This window comes from Protopterus annectens, chromosome 4.part0, assembly GCF_019279795.1.
Source record: "Protopterus annectens isolate FY-2018-M chromosome 4.part0, PAN1.0, whole genome shotgun sequence".
NCBI lineage: Eukaryota > Metazoa > Chordata > Ceratodontiformes > Protopteridae > Protopterus > Protopterus annectens.
This window is the reverse complement of record NC_056733.1, coordinates 848,856,344-848,879,719: the sequence shown is the minus strand read 5'-3', so window position 1 is coordinate 848,879,719 and position 23,376 is coordinate 848,856,344. Positions and strand designations below refer to the sequence as shown.

The 23,376-nt window shown below is 37.7% G+C and overlaps 1 protein-coding gene across 7 annotated transcripts in view; it reads right to left on the bottom strand.

Moving 5' to 3' along the window:
- Positions 1-23,376, bottom strand: part of ARHGAP44 (Rho GTPase activating protein 44) — a 1,795,121-nt gene that overhangs the window by 901,777 nt on the left and 869,968 nt on the right. For all 7 annotated transcript variants that reach the window (XM_044068802.1, XM_044068796.1, XM_044068800.1 and 4 more), the window contains exon 4: positions 8,898-8,974. In XM_044068802.1, the coding sequence (XP_043924737.1) occupies positions 8,898-8,974 (77 nt within the window). The remainder of the gene's footprint in view (positions 1-8,897; positions 8,975-23,376) is intronic.

The following is a 23,376-nucleotide window of genomic DNA, read 5'->3' as shown; positions in this document are numbered from 1 at the left end:
ACACTTTCGGTATTGAATGGACTACCACCTATATGGTAGTTCATTGGCACAGGGTTTTTACCAAAGGGGATGACTATGCATTTTTTGTGTTGAGCTTGAGGCCATGGCTTTGACGCCAGGCACCTGTTTCAGCTTGGGCCTTTTGTAGAATGTCCACATCATTAGGTGATTTGATAATGGCTCCCAGTTTGCAGTCATATGCAAACTTTGTTAGCCATAAGCCCTCTGTGCTGGCCTGGACCTCAGAGAAGTAGATGCCGAACAGGAGGAGACCCAGGACTGAACACTGTAGTACTCCACTTGTCACTGGTCTGGAGTCGGATTTGGAATGGTCTACTTTCATGGTGTGGGTTCTATCAGTGAGCCAGTTGCCAACCCATCGCGTGACATAGGGGTTTATGTAAAATAAAACACTATAGCTACTACGAACTGGAGAAAGCCATAGGCAAAATAAATGGCTACTTAGACCAACGGGACCGTACTGATACAAAAACATTTATCAAAAGTATAAGATGCCTTTCGTTCATAAATTACAATGAACTTCATCAGATTCATGGCATTACATATGTCATTTCCTTTTATATACAAAATCAGTCACATAATCATGTAAACAAATCCCTCCATAAAACCCACTGCTCATTAAATTAATTAACAAAGACTGAATACAATAATCACAAATTTAAAAAATTTATTTGAATGTAAATATACAGTTCATATTCCTTTAAAAGCTATTATAAATATCCTAAATACACTGACAAAATTAATTGAAAAACATTAATAAAAAATAAGAAAAATTAATTAAGAAAAATTGATTAAGAAATGTTTACTTCAGAGAGTGCATCCAAAAGCCATATCCACAAATTCCTACTTGTGTATAATAGATCCTACTTTATCCAAGGGCTAGTTTTATCTTAATAAATTCTTAAGCTTTAATAAACACATAATGGAGCACATGTCATTAATTAATTACAACATATTAGAATATATTGTAAGGCTAAATGCAATTGCTGTTCAAAAATGGTAGTGTACGCAGCATTATATCAAGTATGCAATAGTTTTTATATAGGAAAAACTGAACGACGCCTTAGGGAAAGAATATATGAGCACTTGTACAGCATTAATAGAAAGAATTTGTATAGTGCATTAGCTAAACATACTTGCATGTTCCCCCAACATACTTTTAAATTCTTTATTATAGATCACAATCCAGGGGGAGAACCCATACAGCTGCACTTGGAAAGGGATGAATTACAATGGCAACTACGTCTTAAAGCATATTGTCCACCTGGGCTTAATGACATGTGCTCCATTATCTGTTTATTCATACTATTACTTGCTGTCTGCATGGGTGTGGTAAAGTTAGCCACGGCTTAAGAAGCATGAAGTTGACTTTGGAGAAGTTTTTTAAGGTGGTTTCCTTAACAGGGTGTGGGGCAAGATGTGGATGTCTAGGGTGATTAGCTTATGGTCGGATCTGATCAATGAGGGGCTGACCTCTGGTGTGGAGCACCTGTCGCCCATGTTGGTAATGACCAAGTCTAGGATATTGCTGCCCCTGGTGGGGGTTTGGATAAGTTGATCCAAGGTGTTGGAATTTATGAGTTCCAAGAAATGCTGAGTAAATGTGTTGGTACATAAGTAGTTTTCCCAGTTAATGGTGGGGTAGTTGAAGTCTCCCAGTATGAGGGCACTGGGTTGTACCTTAAAATTTTCCAATATTTTAAGAAAAGTGGAGTGGGAGTCTTGGTGCATGGTGGGGGATCTGTAGCAAGCTACCATTTGGATTGCAGTCTTGCCCAGTGTTAGTTGCACCTGGAGAATTTCGGATGCATTATGTTGGGCAACTAGCCTGGACGTGTGGATATCCTTGGTCACTATGGACACGCCTCCACCTCTGGTGTTTTGGTCCAGGTTAGGTGGCTGAAATGTGTGATATGACTTGTAGCCTGGTATTGCAGGGGTGCACTCTGGAGCCTTGAACCATGCCTCTGTCACTGCAAAGATATCGATGTTCTCTATTTTAAGGAGTGCCTCGAGTGAGTGCATTTTGAGATTTAGACTTCTAGCATTGAGTAGCATTACCCTCAGATTTTGCTTGCTTGTGCCTGTTATTGTGGTAATTTTGTCATTTGAACCTTGCCTAAAAAAGGCACTATAGGGGTGGCAAGAGCCTTAGGCAGTATCCGGAAACCCAGTGGTGACAGGTGCAGGCCATTTCTGGCAAAGCATCGTGGCCTGTCAGTCATGTCATCCCAGGGTGACAGATACTGGATCCTCTTAGAATGACACCAGAAGTTTAGCCAATTGTTGAAGTCACTGCCTGGGCTACAAGATTTGATAGCTCCTCCATGTCTCTTTTCATGTAGTCCAGGGAGGTACGTCTCAGGTCATTCACCCCAACATGAACAATGACAGAGTCATATCTGTACTTGTTGTGGAGTGACCTGAGTGCGTGCGTTATGTGGCAGATTGTGGCACCCGACAGGCGGATAACTGTAATCTTCTCCTGGTTTAGCCTGGTGAGTGGGATATCAGTGTGCCTGACTATAGAGTCACCTATGACTAGTGAGCTGGGTACGTTGTTTTGCCTTAGGACATGCTGGTTTTGTGAGTTATGTGTCACTTGGGTTGTGTTGGGTGGTGTTGGTTGTTTGTGTTTCAGCTTCGGAGGTCTCTGTTGTTTGGGTAGATTTATATTAAGAACCTCTGTGAATGTAGGTGTGTGTTTCATGTTACTATGTGTGGGTGTAAGTTTTGAAGGATTATGTGTTGTGTGTTGTTTGGTGTGAGTGTTTACCTTCTCCTCTTGACTGACTAATCCAGTCTTGGCTGGAGAGAGATTGGCTTCCAGTTTGGCTATATAAGTGCATCTCTCATAGGATGTAGTGTTAGGTGGTAGGAGGAGAGGGTTGTCTGTGTACATGAGGCAATTGCTACATCGCCCCATGATGCCCAAATTCACCATGTTTGAATAGGTGCTTATTTATTTAAGTACTAAGAACTGTTTTTGTCTTTACTTAGTAAGGAGAGTTGAGTGCTGTAACAATTTATAGTCTATCCAGTGCTTACAACAGTTTCTAAGCAAGTGCTGAGCTTCAAGGAACAGTTTTGAGTGCTAAAAACTGAACTGGCTAGTTCTAAAGGAAAAATTGAAGAGCAGACTTCCTGGCACAGGTAATAGTTTAACCCTAGTAAAACGGTGCTGGGCGATGCACAAACCCAGGCAAACACGAGTTTTTAAACAAAAAGATGAAAGGGATAGAAATAGCCCAAAATGGCCAATAAAAGTACAGTTTCTGAGCTGAAACCACTCCTCCAGCGACAGGCTGCTCAAAGCTCACCACTCTCATTGATGAACAGAGAAGCTTCTCTCTATCTTAGTAAGGTCTGGGCAACACAGAAACTATAAAACAGCCCAGAATTCAGCAAAATCTGAAAAAAATTACTCTACTAGTTATAGAAAGGCAAGTATGAGTAAAGAGATAGGAGATAGGATTGTTTTGTTTTTTCCAACTGAAGAAGATGTCAGGATGGTTTAAACTTCTTTCACTGTAGGTAACACTGGAAATTACTTGAACAAACCCAGGACACCTCATAATCACAAGGAAGATTCTAGTTAGAGGCACTGTCTCATTGTCAAATCAAATTTATATTCACCCCAAACAGTGTACTATGACTGTATTGGTTTTAGCAGTAAGTACTGGAGGGCCTCCAGTAACTGTATTTTGGACTCCCTAAATAATTAGTAAGTGATGGTTCCCCAGGATCAATCCTTTTCTGGTACCAGAACAAAACATTGAGTAGAAGCCTTTTCTTTAATTTTGCATTTTCAAGTAGCCTGCTAACCCCTCCAGGCATCCAAGAAAAGTCATATAATCCACTATATTTATAACAGTCTTACTATCATGGGCTCTTACGTTCATAGGTTCTTACCAAGCTTACACCCAACAGAGATCATCAAAAAACTCATTCACATCACCCAGTACTGGTGGGAAGCTAACAATGCCCCCATTAAATAGACTTTCTCCACATATTCCTGGTGAAAATTTGCAGTCACCGATCCAGTCATTCATACTGGTTTTAAAGGTTGCTATGAAAGCATTTTGTGTGATAGGTAAGGACAGCCTATTCCAGAAACAGGGTATACGTTGGCTTAGGTATATGTCACTCCATCTGGTCTTGTTGATGCAACAGTGTAGGTTTTAGTCTCTAGAACGGGTGTTTGCTTTACACTTGTTCTATTCAGGTGACGGATTTCAAAGAGTGCTGGGTCACGCATACCATGTAAAGCTAAGCACAGATCACCTTGCTGGAGTCTGTATGATACTAAGTAGAGCAACAGAGCTTTTAGTCTATCAGACTAACCAAGGATACTGAGACCTGAGATGTTTTTGGTAAGAAAACATTGAGGTTTCTCAATCTGGTATAACTGCTTGGTGAGGAACATGCCAAAGTGTGCATTATATTCAATGATGGGCTGAATAAAGGATTTATAAAGTGGAATTATAACTACTTTGGACACTGAGGAGGATAAGTTATGCAAGGTAAAAATATTTTCTAACCACTGCAGAGACATGGTGGTCAACATATGCATCCCAAGTCCCTTGTGACCGTATCAAATTTAAGCATAATGTTATCTATATGGTAAAAAGCAGTGACACTAGATTTACCAAAAGAAACTATGCTGCATTTCTTAGTGTTAAGAGTAAGCCTATAATTAATTTTAGTATCAGAATGGGATGTGATAACTGCCTCCAGTTTGCAATCATGAGCAAACTCGGTTAGCCAAAGTCCCTTGTCATCAGATTTTTTGGCACAGAAATACATACTAAAGAGGATGGGATCCAGAATGGAGCTTTGTGGGATACCATTAGTTACATTTTTCTGTCTAGTGTAAATATCCCTGATCGTAATGGTATGGGTTCTATCAAATAGCCAAGTATGTATGGGTTAATGCTGAACTGGCAGAGTCTGTCAATAATCCTAGCATAAGGGATAGCACCAAAGGCCTTGGCAATTTCAAGATAAGCAGTGCGGATTGTATGTCCCTTACCAATGGCCTCAGTATCCCTTTCAAAGAATTCAGCCAAGTTGAACAGGTGCAATCAGCCTTTTACAATGAACTAATGTGCATCCAGGGATATAAGCTCATCTACATAATTATTTATATGTTCTGCTATAACACATTCCAGAGTCTTGCAAACAATACTAGTGAGACTAATAAGCCTGCAATGTCCAGTATAAGTAGAAGGATGACCTGTATGCAAGGGCACTGAAACTACCATTCACCACACCTCGAGGAAATAACCAGTGGAGAGACTCAGGCTGAAGAGTTGATGTAGAGGTTTTTCTAACTGGGACTTTATACTTCTCAGCAGATATTCAGGTATATTTTCAGGACCCATGGAAGTAGTGTTTTTAATTTTGGAAAGGCTGGAGTGAACCGCAAAGAGAACTTGATTGCAAGAATATTAGTAATGTCCTTGGAGTCAGAGAAGAAGGCACTATTTGAGATAATTTCAGTAGTAAATTGTAGGTTACTTACAATCTTCCTAATATAGCTGAAGAAGGATTTATGGTTATCCTTTGAATTAGTTGTAATCCTAAGTTCATAGCCAGCCTTTCATTTCCTAATGGTATGCTTTTGAAGCTTACTTGTCAGTTTTAAATCCCTTTTATAGTAATGAACTGGAGATCTTTCAATGAAGGCCAGAGCTTTTACTTTTTGTTATAGTACTGCGGTGGTGGTGCTGCGGTAGCGTTGTCGCCTCACAGTAAGACGTTGTCCTGTTCGATTCTCAGCTAAAGCATCATCTGTATGGAGACATGCATGAATGAGCGTACCTTCGTTGAAGGTTGTGCATCAGAGCTGGCAACTCGGTACGTAAAAATCTACTGCCAATCATTAGCGGACCGGAGTTCCGCTGTGGCGACCCCTAACCGGGAAAAGCCGAAAGATACAACATAGAGTTTATTGATGTGCTATTTCCACCACGTGGGTTTAGTTCTGGTCTTGTCATTATGCTTCCTCTGGACTGGTATGGACACCTCAGTACATCTGTCTCGACTGGTATGGACACCTCAGTATATCTGTCTGAACTGGTATGGACACCTCAGTACATCTGTCTGGACTGGTATGGACACCTCAGTACATCTATCTGGATAGGTATGGACACCTCAGTACATCTGTCTGGACTGGTATGGACACCTCAGTACATCTGCCCAAGAGTGAGTAAAATTCAGAGCAGTGAGCAGCAGCTTAGGTACAAGACTTACTGAGGAGCTACATCATTTGTGATTTTCAATATCAGTAAATAGTAAATAATTGTTCTTGGAATAATCCCTGAGTGTAGAGGAGTTAAAGGGGGCTTCAAAACAGGCTTGCATACAGAAGATCACAGCAAGATGGTAAGATGTGACCAGGGTGGGGAAATGAGTGGGATGGCACAACTGGGAAAATGGATGTGAGAATAAGAATGAGAAGATTCATCTCTTCAGGGGTCAGAGAACAATCTGGTTAAGGGCACTGGCACTTATGAAGTCCAGAAATCTCTGGGCATACTTGGTAGCAAATGCCTGCCAGTTTATGTGTAGATATTTGAAGTCATCCATAAGAAAGGTGTTTGGTTTGACCATTACATTTTCCAATTAGTTACGGTATTCTGCATGCTCAGAATATGTCATAGATGGGGATCTGTAATTGACTATAAAGCAATAATTAATTTTACTGAGTATGACTAGGATTTCAACCGGTTCCAAATTTGTATCTTGTGAGATCAGCAAGTCAGTGACCACCCAAACCAGTACCACTACAGTGTTATGCTAACATTTGAAACTGATCTGAAGAAAATAAAAAAATATGTAGTAACCAGATGTTCCCGTAACTACAGGATGATCACATTATCTCTCAATTTTATTGCTGTTAACATCTAACATGAGAGCTAAATTAACAATTCATATTTAAAAATAGCAAATAGGTAAGCTATAGACTTCCCTAAGGCTGAAATGAGAACATAGGTTTACTCAAGACATTACAAATGTGTCTTACATGTTGGAGAGAACTTTGTTTTCCATGCAGATTCAGACTATATGAATCAACCAAAGACCCCATTTTTCAAATACACTAATTAAAGGAAAGCAGCAGTACGATCTACAGTGGCCATAGCAGGTCAAGTACAGCCTTCAAGCCCTCACCTTAACCCTCTCAACATCAAGACAGACAAAGATCAAATAAATTAACAACTAAGAGTTGGATCTTATGGGTACAAAGGATGTGAACACTATAAGAAGCTTATCATTAAACAGTCAAACAAATGCATTGCATTGCATTTTAACTCCAATAAAAAATTTTCAGCCTTTAGGCTGTCACACTTTTCTTGATCATCAGCAGTTTCTCTAGAAAAAAATGACTTTTTCACCTGTTCCCATGTCACTGTCAGACACATACCTGGCAGTAATGGAGGCAAGCACAGTAACTTTGAAGTAAAGTGGTTCTACCTGAAAGTGATTATATCTCTGCTAGGAAGATGTAGGAAAAGAAGAAGCTCTGCGCTTCCATCCATATGTAGATATATTCTCGCATTATGCTCACTTTGTGCACAGTGGCACAGTAACAGTTTAATGAAGCCCATAATATTTCAAGTATTTAAAAGAGGTCACTAATACTTGAGGGAGTGGCACAATAGCTCAGGGGTCTATATTAAATGATCGAAGTTATAAAACTTCGAATAGTGAAAGCTGATAAAATAAAACAATAAACCCTGAACTAAGGGTTGTAGGCAGGGGGCAAGCCCCCCTGCACCCCCCACATGGGGGGCTGTGCCTCCCATACCCCACGCTCTTTAAATATACCAACTCCGAGACCGCACTATAATGTGGTAAAGGGAAGACTTCCCTTTACTGCACTGTAGTGCGATCTCAGAGTTGGTATATTTAAAGAGCGGGAGTGGGGGGCAAGCCTCCCATGTGGGGTTTGTCCCCCTGCTTTAACCTGTTAGGCTACTTTTTTTTTTTAACTATTCAAAGTTTTATAACTTCGACCATATGGTGTCGATCATATCGTATTCGAAGTTATAAAACTTTGTTCATTTAATGTAGACCCTAGTACAGTGATTGGCATTGTTGTTTGACAATGTCCAGTTCTCCAGTTAATTTCACAGCTGAGGTGTCTTCTATGCAGAGCTCTCATTCCTTCACTGTGTCCCTGTAGATTTTTACTGGGACATTGGTTTCTTCCCACATCCCAAAGGTGACCCATAGGGAAACTAGCAATCTGCACAGTTGTCCATAGACGTGAGTATGTGTGTGTTTTTGTGTGTATGCATGTGCATATGTGTGTGAGTGCATGCACGCATTCATGTGGGAGCACATGTGCCCCTAGATAGACTAGCATTCTATCTAGGTTTACCTTCTTGCCTTGTTCACAGTGAATGCAAGGATATGTTTCAGCTCCCCTATGAATCTGAACCACATAAAGATAAGAATAAGAGAAATAATGAAATAAATAAATGAAGGACTAATATGTCTGACGTAGCATGTCTAATTACTATTCTATTATGAGGAAATGTATTGAATCTTTATATTCTTCAGATACTCTTAACACACACACACACACACACACACACACACACACACACACACACACACACACACACACACACACACACACAAACACACACACAAAATACATTATTTAAATTTCATTTTCAGCTATTATACTCATAATATGTTTTCTGCATGCACATACTTTGAATTAATGGCCAAATATCACATCCCTGGGTGACAGAAACAGTTCTCCTTGTTTGCACTGGAAAGCTTGCAGGCAAACACAAGTCATAGTCAGATAACAGATTATCAGCATTTTATTAAATAAAGCACAAGCAATTTGTTGACCTTACCCAAGCAATGAATCTTCTCCTAGAATAGTAGAGCCTTCCACCAGACACTGCGCAAGAGTGGTTAATGGTAATTTTTTCTGAAATGAAAATATTAACAGCTAAGCGACCGTGTCATGATACTTGAGTTATTGGTTCATACACAAAAAATAATGGGTTAGGATTACATGAAGTAGTACCGGTGAAACAGTATTAGTATCTATCTGCATATATTCTGTACTACTACAGCATTAGTCTGAAAATGTAATAAGTATTAAACATGTATATTTGTGAGAAACTTAACAACAGCAGATCTTCAGAGAGAGACAGAGAGAGAGAGAGAGACAGAGAGGTTCTTTCTTGAAGTGTAAGTGGGTACTAACTCAGTGATATCAGATATTGCCATCCTACATTACCTCACCAAGAGATACAGGCATCTCACAGTAGTGTACCCAAGGCATTTAGAACAAAATACCAAGAGGAGGCAGAATAACAAACTTTAGCGTACTGTAGTTTATTGTCCGCTTTCATCCATAGACTTCATCAGAATAAAAAAGCCATCAACATTCAAAGTATTTATAACAGCATCAATCAAAAAATTAGTTAAACAAGCATTAATTAAACAATTAAAAAATCTATTAAAACATTTAAAGACACAAAATCAAGTAAAAAAGGAACTGAAATCAACTGATTTATTCACAGACAGTTCCCTATACTTTAAAAAACATTTGACATTGATGGTGTCATTGAGACCAGGATGAACATCAGAGTTAAGTCTAATTTGCCATAAAGTCTCACGCTGTTCTAAATAGTTCTTAAAATCACCTCCTCTTAAATCAGGATGGGCAACCTCTAAAACAGAAAACAAAAACTTTTTAAATGAGGGGCAAACAGCAGAATGTTTAAATAAGGCATTGTTGTCGTCCTTATGTTTAATAGCATAAAGATGCTCCCTGATGCGTGTCTTTAGACATCTACTGGTCATGCCAACATAAAAACATGAACAACTAGAACAAATGCTGATATATACCACACCTTTCGTGTTACAATTTACAAAACTCGGCACACTGATAGTTTTTCCATAACTGTCAAGACTAATATATGGACCCTCGTGAATATACCTGCACATGTTGCATTCATGACAGCAATACATGCCTCTCCTATCAGAGATGATGTTAATATTTTGGGGTTCACTGAACTGTAAAGCTTTCTTAATATTATTAGAGGCAACTTGGATTTGTTTCAAGTATTAGGTAATAAACCATTTTTTGTTTTTAAGAACGGCTTTAATATTAAGAAAGCTTTACAGTTCAGTGAACTGGTATATATCAGCATTTGTTCTAGTTGTTCATGCCTTATTTAAATATTCTGCTGTTTTCCCCTCATTTAAAAAGTTTTTGTTTTCTGTTTTAGAGGTTGCCCATCCTGATTTAAGAGGAGGTGATTTTAAGAACTATTTAGAACAGCATGAGACTTTATGGCAAATTAGACTTAACTCTGATGTTCATCCTGGTCTCAATGACACCATCAATGTCAAATGTTTTTTAAAGTATAGGGAACTGTCTGTGAATAAATCAGTTGATTTCAGTTCCTTTTTTACTTGATTTTGTGTCTTTAAATGTTTTAATAGATTTTTTAATTGTTTAATTAATGCTTGTTTAACTAATTTTTTGATTGATGCTGTTATAAATACTTTGAATGTTGATGGCTTTTTTATTCTGATGAAGTCTACGGATGAAAGCGGACAATAAACTACAGTACGCTAAAGTTTGTTATTCTGCCTCCTCTTGGTATTTTGTTCTTGGTTCTTTTTTGCGATTATTTTTGGTGAGTACCCAAGGCATTTGCTGGTGTATGCTGCTATGCAAAACTGATGTTACTTTCTACCAAATACTGTTCTTCTCATGACAAGTGTAACTGTCAGATTTACAGGGAGCATTTTAAGCACTTTCAGCACTTATGTCCTCCATAATATTAACTCACCTAACTGTATATGCTACTTGCTTTTAGGGTTACCACTTGTCCCTCTTTATGTAGGTCAGTTATACCAGGCAGTTGTGTCCTACAAAAACATGAAAATGGCAAATGTTCTGAAATTTTAGGGACAAAACATTTTCTTTAATAGTTGCATAAGGCAATTATTTTGTATGTGAAACACTTTAGTACTATATGAAACAACCTATATAACTAAAAGTAACTTTTACAGCAATATCTAAGTCTTGTATTATTGAAAGTAAATAAAGAGTGTCAAGGGCAAGCCATCTTAATGAAAATCTTTAAATTATTTTAACAAAATCTGAGGCTTAATCAGTTGACAAAATCAGTTATGCATGTAAAAGTCTCACTGGTAAGAACATAAGTGATTGCCTTGATCAAAAGTGATTTGAAATGTCAAAACAGAAATTATTTTATACTTGGCAAGGTAAGACATTGATGAGGAAGGATTTTTTTTATTTTTTTAATCTGCTGGTCTCCTGTATGAAACAAAAGGGTGTAAGAAATCAATGATAGATCTTCAGATTTAGGGTACTTGGGTCTTCTTCAATGGCATTTTATTTACTTAGAAAATATGTAACAAGAGTAGTCATAGCAATGAGCAAGAAATCATTTGCAGAAGAAGGGCAAAACAATTATTCTTTAGTCATTTACGTCAGTAGTATATTCCTATCTATTAGCAATATCTTCAGTATCAAAGGAAGAAGGCATTTACTAGAGTCCTGTACCACTGAAATTATAGATTCATAGGTTCATAGATTAGTACTAAGCTAACTGCCCTTGCGAGCCATTTTTTAAGCCTAGCCAATTATCTCTTGTGAGATTCAAACCCTGCACCTTGTGTTTGTAAGGCAAACACCTTAACCATTAGGCCACCCTCCCAACCCCCAAATTATACTTTCTCTTCTAAGTGCAAGATGGAAGCCAAGAGCAACATTTTTGAATATAAGCATTTCCCTGTGCAGCAAAATATAATCTTTCATGGTCCGCTTGTGCACTTACTTATAAAATCATTGCTATGTCCAAGTTCCATTCATAGATTGTATTCAGTGGTCTGATGAGAAGTTGGAAAGTAGCAAACTGCTGAATCTCAGTTCTACAAAAGTACTACTGTCAACAAAAAATAAATACAACTAATAAATAAATAAAATAAATTCTTCTCAAACTGTGTGGCCTCCAAAATAACTGCAGAAATAAAACTATAATCTACTGCAAAATGCCATGACCTCAGGATAAGTTACACCTATTTGGTCAGTCTACTCTCCCATGGGATGAGTCAGAATGTTACCCCACACCACTTACTAGTTGTTTTGCTGTTGTACAGTTTGGTGAAACTTTTTCCAGAAAATAACAATTTAATTGAATTGAGTTACAGAGAATGTATAGTATTCACTTTTCCTTTGAGATGCAGTATCTAAAAAAATCTATACTATATTGCCTTGACACTTTAAAAGAGGAATCATATTTCTGCACAGAATGGGCTTCTTTTGCTTCATGATTGAGTACCTGGTGACTATGACTTTAATTATCTTTATCTCAAAGCAATATGCAAAGCAATATGATCTTGAGAACTTTAAGAAAACTTTAAGCTACTGCTTAAAGATCCTTTTAAGCTAATCTACATTAAGGATTCTGGGAGTGTGCAAGCTTCCTACTTCGATAGTGCTGCTTATGAGCTTTTCTATCTTGCCGAGAAGATTACAGCTTCCTGAACGTTGGAGGTGAAAATCATTTGCTTCACAGAGAGATATTGTCTTGCCCATTCATTGTAATGTAATAATTTCCTGAATGGTTTACCAGAAAGAGTTTCACTAACTAATACGATAAATATTGTTTCTATTTTTAAACAAATTTTTATTATTAAATTATCCACATACAGTACAATAATGCTCACTTAATAGCACAAACAAATACACAAATGAATAAATAACCAAAATTATATTAATATAGTTATATATAATAATAAAAACACTATTATATACTCTTGAACATTAAAGCATGGGCCAAAAATATTTATACCTGCCTTCACCCTGAAACATATAGTATACTCACTACATTTGCCATCTGAAATGCATAACGAACATACCTTATGTCTTATTATTATACCTCCATGTACCATTCAGAAATGTTTGGCAACCCTAATTGTATCCAATAACCAATTTGCAGAACCAGAGCAGTATCAAAATGGAATATCTGTTTAACTGAACCAGTTTTAGAGCTATAATATTTAACCAGAGTTGAACTAACATGAATATAAGATTAGAAACCAATTTCTTTCCTGGTTAACGAATGTTAAATAAATAAATTTATCTTTGGAGGAATGTTAACAGTACAACAAAGTCGCGAGAAATAAATATATATTTTTTGTATTTGTTAAGATAATTTCCAGCAAATTCGTCTAGTATTTAATGCCAGTCTACTTGGTTTTGAATATCAAAAAAAGAGTGAAATGGGAATGATATAAAATACACATTTTGCTGGAGCAATCATGATTATTTTACATAAGTTGTGCATACATTAATTTTCAAAAAGGGATCTATTTTTAGGAAATCCCAAGTCTGAGGCCAGCCACAGTCAATCATTTTGCAAGATCTGAGACCAAAAACAAGAGCTGTGAATTTCCCAAAATAAGAAATCTCTTACAACATCATTATATAAGACTAAGAAAGTGTGTTTCGGTGAAATTTTACTCAACCAAGAAAAAACTCTAACCAAATTAAATTATTATTAATAATAATAATAATAATAATAATAATAATAATAGCAATAACAAAAAAACAGCTTAGGCACAACTAGAATAACTACCATTCTTTAGTCATTATGAAGGTCTTAGGCAAAAACAAAACCACTGCACCAGATAAAGTCCAGACCAGGCTCCAAAAATATAATGCAAGAAATCTAAACAGGCAAAAGGCATGCACTGCATAAAACCAAACGATTTATTTAGTAAAAAACATGTAAGTGTTTTCACGTAGTACTCCTATACTTCATCAGACATGTGATCTCTTATGTATCACAGGATTATTTTTATACATAAGGAAAATATGTTAGAACCGTTAAAAACTGAAGTATGTTAAATGCTTAATAGAAGCATAATACAAAATGAAAAAGTTTGGGCATTTTTTTTTTTCATTCTGGAAAATTTTTTTATATTCTTTTTTTTTTTTTCACTTTCAGTTGCTGTCTGATTTTTGCCTACCTCTAATTTGATTTCTATTCCTACCTCGCTTCTGCTGAATTAAGCACAGATGACATCTTAGATTTCTTCTCCTCGTGTCACTTTCACTGTGTTTGGATCAGATGAGGTCAGCAGATATGAATGCAGTCCCACTGCTGCCAATTTATATATGTGGTCAATTTCAAGGAGGCCCATACCCACCTCAGACCAGTATCTGTAAAAGCTAATAACTGCAGCCCAAGACAGTGGACTACATACACGTTAATTTGCAAAGTCCATTTAAAAGGTAGGAGAGACAGACAAATGCACATTCTGTAAAAAAAAAAAGAACTGGAAACAGTCACACATCTTGTTACTGGGTGTGATACACTCATGTCAAAGAGCCTCTATTCTGTAAAGCACAATAATGTATAATGTGGCAAGACTCCTTGTTTGAGCAGTGACTACAATACAGAAGAAGCAGAGAAGCATTGGAAACATGAAACGCAAAGCATTGCAGAGAAGGATGATGTTTATATTGTATGTCAGCACCCATTACCAATAGTTTAAAAATGGATGCAGGATATAATACTTCATGAAAAAATTCAAAACTAGAACTGATCATTGCAACTGCTACACTCAGCTGTTATAGTGTCTTACCTCGGGGATCACTCCAGTGGCTCTACTCGACAGAGCCACTAGGAACTAAAGTCGGGTGGCACGATGCCAGGGTAATCCTATGGGCTAGGCTTGTAAAGGCTCCAGGGCCATTAGCCTAGTACACACCTATGAACTTACAGAAAAGCACAAAGTCATAAAATAGCAGGATTTGGAAGCAGAAATGATAGCAATGTGGAATAAAGATACCCAGGCAGTTCCAGCAGTAGCAGGAGAAAAGTACAGTTGGGTACACTTAACATAAATGTACATGTTTGAGTGTATTCACTGTTGCAGTCATTACATTTGAGTTATCTGCTTGCAGTAGCCCTCAGTCGGCCTGATTAACAAAGTCTTGGGTCCTGTGTCGGTTGCTGTCCCTTCTTTGATGATGTCAGGTCTTCAGGGGTATAAAACATGCAGCCAACGCCATTACATCAGTTTTTCTTTCCCCAAATGTCTGGTGTCCCCCTAATGGGAAGCAATTAAATTACAAGGATATACCTCCAACAAAAAAGCAAATACACCAAAAAGCTTTTTGAGCATAGTAAGTGAGAGTAGAGGTATAGCCAAAAGAAGAAAGGGGGCTGGAGGGAGTGTAACCAGGACTGCAACAGTGAATACACTCAAACATCTACATTTATGGTAAGTGTACACAACTGTACTATTTTCTTCGTGTTTCACTGTTGCAGTCATTAGATTTGGGTAAATTCCCAAAGCTAAGGTTGGGAGGAGGAATTTAAATATAATTAGGACCAGCTATAAGCCCCTGCAAGACTACAGTGGCAAAACCAGCTCTGGATTTAGAGAAAATTGGCAAATAATAATACTTGGTGAAAGTATGTACAGAACTCCAGGTAGCGGCTTCTAGGATGTCCCTAGTAGGATACCCCTGAGAAAAGCTGTAGAGGTAGATGCAGCCCTGGTTGAATGGTGTCTGATGCCCTGTGGGATAGGTTTTCAGTGGTGCTTACAGCAGAAATGAATGCAATGGCCTATCCATTTTGAAATGGTTTGTTTTGAAATAGCTTTCTCCTCTATCCCTGCAGCAAATGCCACCAGCAGTTGTTCAGATTTCCTTTGAGGTTTAGTCCTGTCCAAGTAGAATCTAAGCTGTCTGTGCACATCTAAAGAGTGCATTATCTGTTCCCCTTTGTTCTGTGGGTTAGGAAAGAAGGTAGACAAATGAATGGACTGATTAAGAGCCACACTAGATATCACCTTGGGCATGAAGGAGGGATTGGTTCTGAGGGACACCTTGTCTGCATGAAAGATGATGAAAGGTTCCACTGCCATAAGGGCCTGTAATTCAGATACCCTTCTTGCAGAAGTGATTGTTAAAAGGAAAGCTGTTTTCCAGGAAAGAAATTTTAAATCTGCAGTAGCAGCTGGCTCGAAAGGAGGAAGAGTGAGTTTCTCCATGACAAAGTTAAGATCCCAGGCTGGAGTTGGAGCTCTCCTCGGTGGCCTTAAATTTTTGGCCCCTCTGAGGAACTGCTTCAGCAGTGGGTGAGAGAAGAGGGGAGGCTCTGTGCTATAATGAGCTGAAATGTCTGAGGCATGAATTTTGATGGAGGAAAAGGACAAGCCCTTATAAAGCATCTCAGTCAAGTACTGTAGAATCTGAGGTAAATTGGGCACTGCTGCATTCATTCCTTGAGATAGGTTCCAGGCACAACATCTTTTCCATTTTGCAGCATAAGATTTTCTAATACTAGGCCTCCTTGCCTCTAAAATGATATCCATCACTGATTTACTGAGGGATGGTAAAGGAGAGATTAGGTAATTAGCCAGGCTGCTAGGTTCAGGGTTTGCAGCTGAGGGTGCAGACTCTGGTTCTCCTGCTGAGACAACGGGGAAGGAGTCTGAGGCAGGTGCCATGGAGCCAAGCATGACACACTGTGCAAGAGTGAGTACCAGTGTTGGCGAGGCCAGTCTGGCACAATTAAAATCATTCTTGGCTTGTCCTATTTGATCTTTAGTAGTACCTTGGAGAGCAGAGGCATAGGAGGAAAGGCATAAACTGATAGTTTTTTTCCAGCTGAAGGATAGAGCATCCACTTTCCAAGCTAGCTTGTGGGGAATCTTTATGCAAAATTTGTCCAGCTGATGGTTCTGGGGGGAGGCAAACAGGTCTATATCTGGGCTCCCCCATTTGCTTGTCAACATGTTGAAAATCATTGGTTCAAGTTTCCACTCATGTGGGTCCATGAGGTTTCTGCTTAGTCCATCTGCCAGTGTATTTAGTTTTCCTGGCAGGAATTGAGCTTGTAGTTTCACTTGGTAGCGCAAGGCTGTGTCCCGCAATGCCATGGCCAGTCTGCAGAGGGGGTAAGAATGTGTATCCCCCTTGCTTGTTTATGTACCACATGACAGTGGTGTTGTCCATCTTTACCATTAGTTGTCCTGGAAGAATGTGGTCCTTGAAGGCTGCCAGAGCCTTCTGTACAGCTAACATTTCCCTTTGATTTATGTGCAGGTGCATTTGACTTGGGTTCCATTTGCCCTGAATGCACTTCCCTGCCAGATGAGCCCTCCCCCATGCATAGTCTGATGTGTTGGTTGTTAAGATTTGGGTGGCAGGGGGTAATGTGAATGGAAGTCACCTGTTTTGGTGGCAGGCCTCTGTCCACCAAAGGAACTCTATACGCATAGGCAAGGTATGATAGGAATCCTTGTTTCTAGATCCTGTGAATGCTGACACCACAGGCTTTTGAGATACCACTGTAGTTTCCTCATATGCAGCCTTGTATATGGAATTAGAAGAATGCAGGAGGCCATGAACCCCAAGGCTTGCAGTATTTGCCTTGCAGATAGCTGGGTTTTTGTGGCCACTTGTTTGAAGTAGGTTGTCAAATGAATCCGTTTCTCTGGCTTGAGGAAAGCCATCTGGGAAGTTGTATTCAAGCTTGCTCCCAGGAATATAATTTGCTGACAGGGTACCAGGTGTGATTTCTTTTCATTTATGGTGAACCCCAGACAAGTCAGTACACTTTGAACATAGGCCAGATGATTCAAAAGAATGTCCCGGCTTTCTGCCTGAATTAGACAATCGTCCAGGTATGGGTATATTTTAATATTTCAAGTAAAACAAACAGTCCTGGATAAAGAGCCTCTTCAGAAGAAATACTCATAGAACCAAAAAAACAGATGAGGCTCACCACGGCCGATAACACACTTTATTCAACTGCAGTATAGTTAGCGCTTTCACGTTTTAACAACGCTTCTTCAGACTTTAAAACAGTTTATGACAAAAGCATGGTTATAAATAAATTTAAAATCAAGCCAACCAATCAAAGCTGCAGAACAATTAATCTATCATACATATTAAAGCAACAATTCACAAATATAGTCACATATAGTCTTAAAAACAGTTATTTAATATTAATAATTGAAAACCATTATATAAATAACTAAAATGGTGCAAATATATATATATAAAAAGTTAAAAAGCTATATATTACTAATATATATGTATATGGAGAGTGTATATATATATATATATATATATATATATATATATATATATATATATATACATGTATATAGACTAATGTGTGTAGGGGCGTGATATTAAAAAGGGCTTTAATGTAGCCCTTTCATTCAGCCCATGTCCTGTGTGTCCCTGTAGCTTAATAATCCATCTATTTTCGCATTCTTCTGTGTAATTTTTTATATTACCTAATCTATTAGTTCTATAAACTAACTGTAGTACATTGAACTTAAAAGTGTATTTTGTGCCTGTATTCAAAACGTGTCTGGCCAAAGCATTATGTTCATCTTCCCTGTTGATAGCATATATATGCTCCCTTACACGCTCTCTAAGACTTCTATTTGTTTTACCAACATAGAAGCAGGAGCATAGTTGACATACTGCCAGGTACACTAGATCCCTACATCTACAATCAGCATAAAAGTTAAACGTATATTCAATATCTGTATCAGGATGTACAAAAACATTTTTTACCAGACATATAGTTGCATTGGTTACAGCCTCTACAGGGAAAGGTGCCTTTCCTGTTAGATAGGCTGCTAACTTTTGTATTGTTTTCATAGCACAACAACCTTTTTAAGGATTCAGTGTTTCTATATGTGAAACTTGGCCTATCACCCACTAGCTCAGAAATTCTTTCATCAGTGGTTATAATGTTCCAATTTTTACTAATCACTTCCTTAATTTTTTAATTAACATTGCTATATGGAATAACAATTCTACTAACACTGGGAGTTATATTCCTTTCTCTTATTCCAGAAGCATGTCCATGGTCTCTAAATAAATAAGGTTTACCATTCCCTCTTCTAACACTACTATTTACATGGTACACCTTATCTGCTTCTTTCTTATTGTATCCCCTTGTTAAAAAGTTATCCACTAACATTTCTTGTTTGGAAAGAAAAGTCTCATCATCTGTTGTAAGGCGAGATATCCTTAGTGTCTGATTATCTACAATGTTTCCATAGATATGTCGGGGGTGCATGCTGGTACAATGTAGAATGTTGTTACGCCAACAGGATTTCCTATATACCTCTGAATGCATCCTACCATCTTTTTTGGTAATCTGAACATCTAAAAAATCTATCATATCCAAAGAATATTTGAAATCAAACCTTAGAAAATTTGTGGTGCCATTTATATAATCAATGAACTCAGTCAATTTCTCAACTGTATCATCCCATACAAAAAACCCATCATCTACAAAACGTTTATAAAATGTGATGTTATTATTATATAGAATATTAGTTGTTACATAAGTTTGTTCCCAATAGGCCAATACTAGGTTTGCATAGGAATTTAAGCAGGGGGTACCCATTGCTACACCTTTCTTTTGTAGATAATATGTATTATTGTAAGTAAATACATTGTTATGCAATACTAAATCAAGTAAGGTTAGGATCCTGATAACCATATCTCTTGGCATCCCCTTTTCAATCAAATAAAGCCTGATATATTCCATGCCAGTGTCATGTGGAATAGTAGTAAATAAAGATACTACATCTAAAGTAATTAATATCTCATTGTTAGATGTTACATGGCTAGAGAGGTGTGTTCCATAACTTTCTAAAAATTGTTGGGTGTCTTTTAGTATAATAGTAGATTCATTAACTATTGGTTTTAACTGTTTTTCAATAAAAATTGAAGCTGGTTCCATGAGCCACCCCCCACCTGAGACTATAGGTCTCACAGGTGGGTTTCCCAAATCTTTATGAATCTTAGGAAGGCCCCTTATTGTTGGAATGAGGGGATGTTCAACTAATAAGTACTTATATAGATCTCCATCCACTAAACCACAGAGCAACATGTCATATAATTCCTGATGTACATTCTTGATCAATTTATCAAGCATCACATTACTTAACACTGAATAGGTGTCACTATCATCAAGCAAAGTACTCATTGTATTAGAATACATGTCATTATTTAAAATAACGGCATCACCTTTATCAGCTTGTCGAATTATTATATTATTATTATCTTGCAACTTCTTTATTGCTAAGAATTCATCAAATGTTAAGTTAAAAAATTCAGGTTTAATTCTTGAGCTATATAATTCAAATAAGTCACGTTCACATGTTTTTTCAAAAGCTTCAAGCAAAGGATGACATGGAGGTATAAAGCTGGAGGGTCTTCTAATATTACTATTAGATTCAGCTATGTTGTTCCCAAACAAAATCTTTAAATTCACATTTCTAATGAATTTCTTAATGTCCAATAGAATATCAGTGATATCTACAGTTTTGGCAGGGATAAATGAAAGTCCGCGATTCAACAGGGACATTTCACTATCAGATAGTACATAGTTAGAAATATTGAAAAAAAGGTTGTTGTGCTATGAAAACAATATAAAAGTTAGCAGCCTATCTAACAGGAAAGGCACCTTTCCCTGTAGAGGCTGTAACCAATGCAACTATATGTCTGGTAAAAATGTTTTTGTACATCCTGATACAGATATTGAATATACGTTTAACTTTTATGCTGATTGTAGATGTAGGGATCTAGTGTACCTGGCAGTATGTCAACTATGCTCCTGCTTCTATGTTGGTAAAACAAATAGAAGTCTTAGAGAGCGTGTAAGGGAGCATATATATACTATCAACAGGGAAGATGAACATAATGCTTTGGCCAGACACGTTTTGAATACAGGCACAAAATACACTTTTAAGTTCAATGTACTACAGTTAGTTTATAGAACTAATAGATTAGGTAATATAAAAAAATTACACAGAAGAATGCGAAAATAGATGGATTATTAAGCTACAGGGATACACAGGACATGGGCTGAATGAAAGGGCTACATTAAAGCCCTTTTTAATATCACGCCCCTACACACATTAGTCTATATACATGTATATATATATATATATATATATATATACACTCTCCATATACATATATATTAGTAATATATAGCTTTTTAACTTTTTATATATATATATTTGCACCATTTTAGTTATTTATATAATGGTTTTCAATTATTAATATTAAATAACTGTTTTTAAGACTATATGTGACTATATTTGTGAATTGTTGCTTTAATATGTATGATAGATTAATTGTTCTGCAGCTTTGATTGGTTGGCATGATTTTAAATTTATTTATAACCATGCTTTTGTCATAAACTGTTTTAAAGTCTGAAGAAGCGTTGTTAAAACGTGAAAGCGCTAACTATACTGCAGTTGAATAAAGTGTGTTATCGGCCGTGGTGAGCCTCATCTGTTTTTTTGGTTATATTTTAATATTTCTTTCCCTGCAAAATGCACTGACTGGAGCTAGGCACTTTGTGAATACCCTGGGCGCAGTAGATAAGCCAAAGGGCAGTGCAGAGAACTGATAGTGCATGTAGCCTGCTCTGAAGCATAGGTATCTTCTGCAAAACTCCCTGACAGGGATGTGCAGGTATGCTTCTTTTAAGTCTAGTGTTGCCAACCATGCATCTTGGCCTAGCACAGGAAAGCAGCTGGTGAAGAGTTAGCATTTTGAAATTTGGAATCACCAGAAACGTGTTTAGAGTAGAAAGGTCCAGGATAGTATCGCCTTTTCTGAGTACCAGGAAAAGTCTTGAATAGAAACCTTGTCCCTTTTCCTCTTCTGGTACCAACTGAATAGCTCCCATGTTTAAAAGAGAGAGTACTTGATTTTGGGCCTCTGCCAACTGATTTGGGGGTAGATCTGGCCACCCGCTTGGTGTTGGTAATGTGTGGAAGTGAAATCTGTATCCTTGGGACACTATATTTAAAACCCATTTGTCCTGGATAATGAGTTCCCAGTTTCTGGCCTGCAGACCAATCTGTCTGCCTAAAGGAACTTTCAGTTGGAAGTGCTTGGAAGTTTTAAAAGCAAGTCATTGAGACAGTTTTTCATAGGGGGGAGTCTTACTACTCCCAGATTTGGGTGCTGAAACCTCCCATTGCTTAGTCTTGTGCGTCCATTGGGACTGAAACATGGGGATTATGCTGTGTCTGGGTTTGGCTTGAGAAGACCTAGAAGGGGCTGGATAGAACTAATTTTTAGAGGGCCAGTGTCTACTAAATCTAGGAGGCTGAACTTGTAAGAAATCTTTAACAGTTTGCATAGATTTAGTTTTATCTTCCATCTATTTAAGAACTTTCTCAGCCTTGTTGCCAAACAGGCAATCATGATTTAAGGGAGCATCCAACAATTTAGCTTTAACATGATCAGGCAAAGATTGCTCCTTAAGCCAAGCATGCCTTCTGAGCACAGACCCAGTAACAGCAGCCCTGCAAGTGGCCTCTAATGAATCAAACCCACATCGCAAAGTATGTTTTTCAACCTGTTCAGCAGAATGCATTAAATCCTGTAATTCTTTATTTTCAGCACAGTCAGGAATCAACATAATTTTCTGTTTAAGCAATCCAATAACATGTTGTTGATACTTTAACATATGAAACTGGCAGTTTAAAGCCCTATTGGCCAAGGTTGCAGAAGTATAAACTTTCTTACCCCATCTATCCAGCGCACTGGAGTCTGTATCAGAGGGGGTAGGATTTTTAGCAGTAGAGGCCTTAATGCCCTTGGGTCCCTGTGAAATAGTCTCTGGATCCGCAATAGGATTTTTAAAAAGGAACTTGTGTGAATCGGGAACCCTGTAATATCTGTCAGGTTTTCTGAGAGCAGGAGGCAAAGAATCATGGGCCAAACTAGATTCTGAAAAGGCATCATCAACAATGTCTAGTACAGGAGGTATAGCTAAAGGCCTATGCTGAGGCAGGAGTAAGAAATCATTAAGCCTCTTTTTTGAATAAATAAAATCCTGGCTTTCCCAGTGGAAATACTCCCATAGAGTATGTAAGGTCTCACCAAAAGAAAAATCCTCTGGAGGGGAAGCAGAGGGAATAGAGTCCTCTGCATCAGAATCCTCATAAGTAGATAAGGGCAAATCCAGATCATCAGAAGAATCAGAAAAATCAGAATCGGGGCGTGGCCAAGGATGAACACAGGATAGCAGCAGATTTCTTCAGCTCCACCAATTTCATTACACTGACAGGAATTAATTACTTAAAAATTAATTTTTGAAGTAATTTTCTTTCTAAATACGTTTGTTTTATATAGTTCTTGAACTATATCTAAAAAAGAAAGGAAATCTTAACAATATTCCTGTCAGAAATCACTGTGGAAATTTTCCTGTCAGTTTATCAGTCTGAAATGAGTTCCAGTAAGACAAATTCTCAAGACTC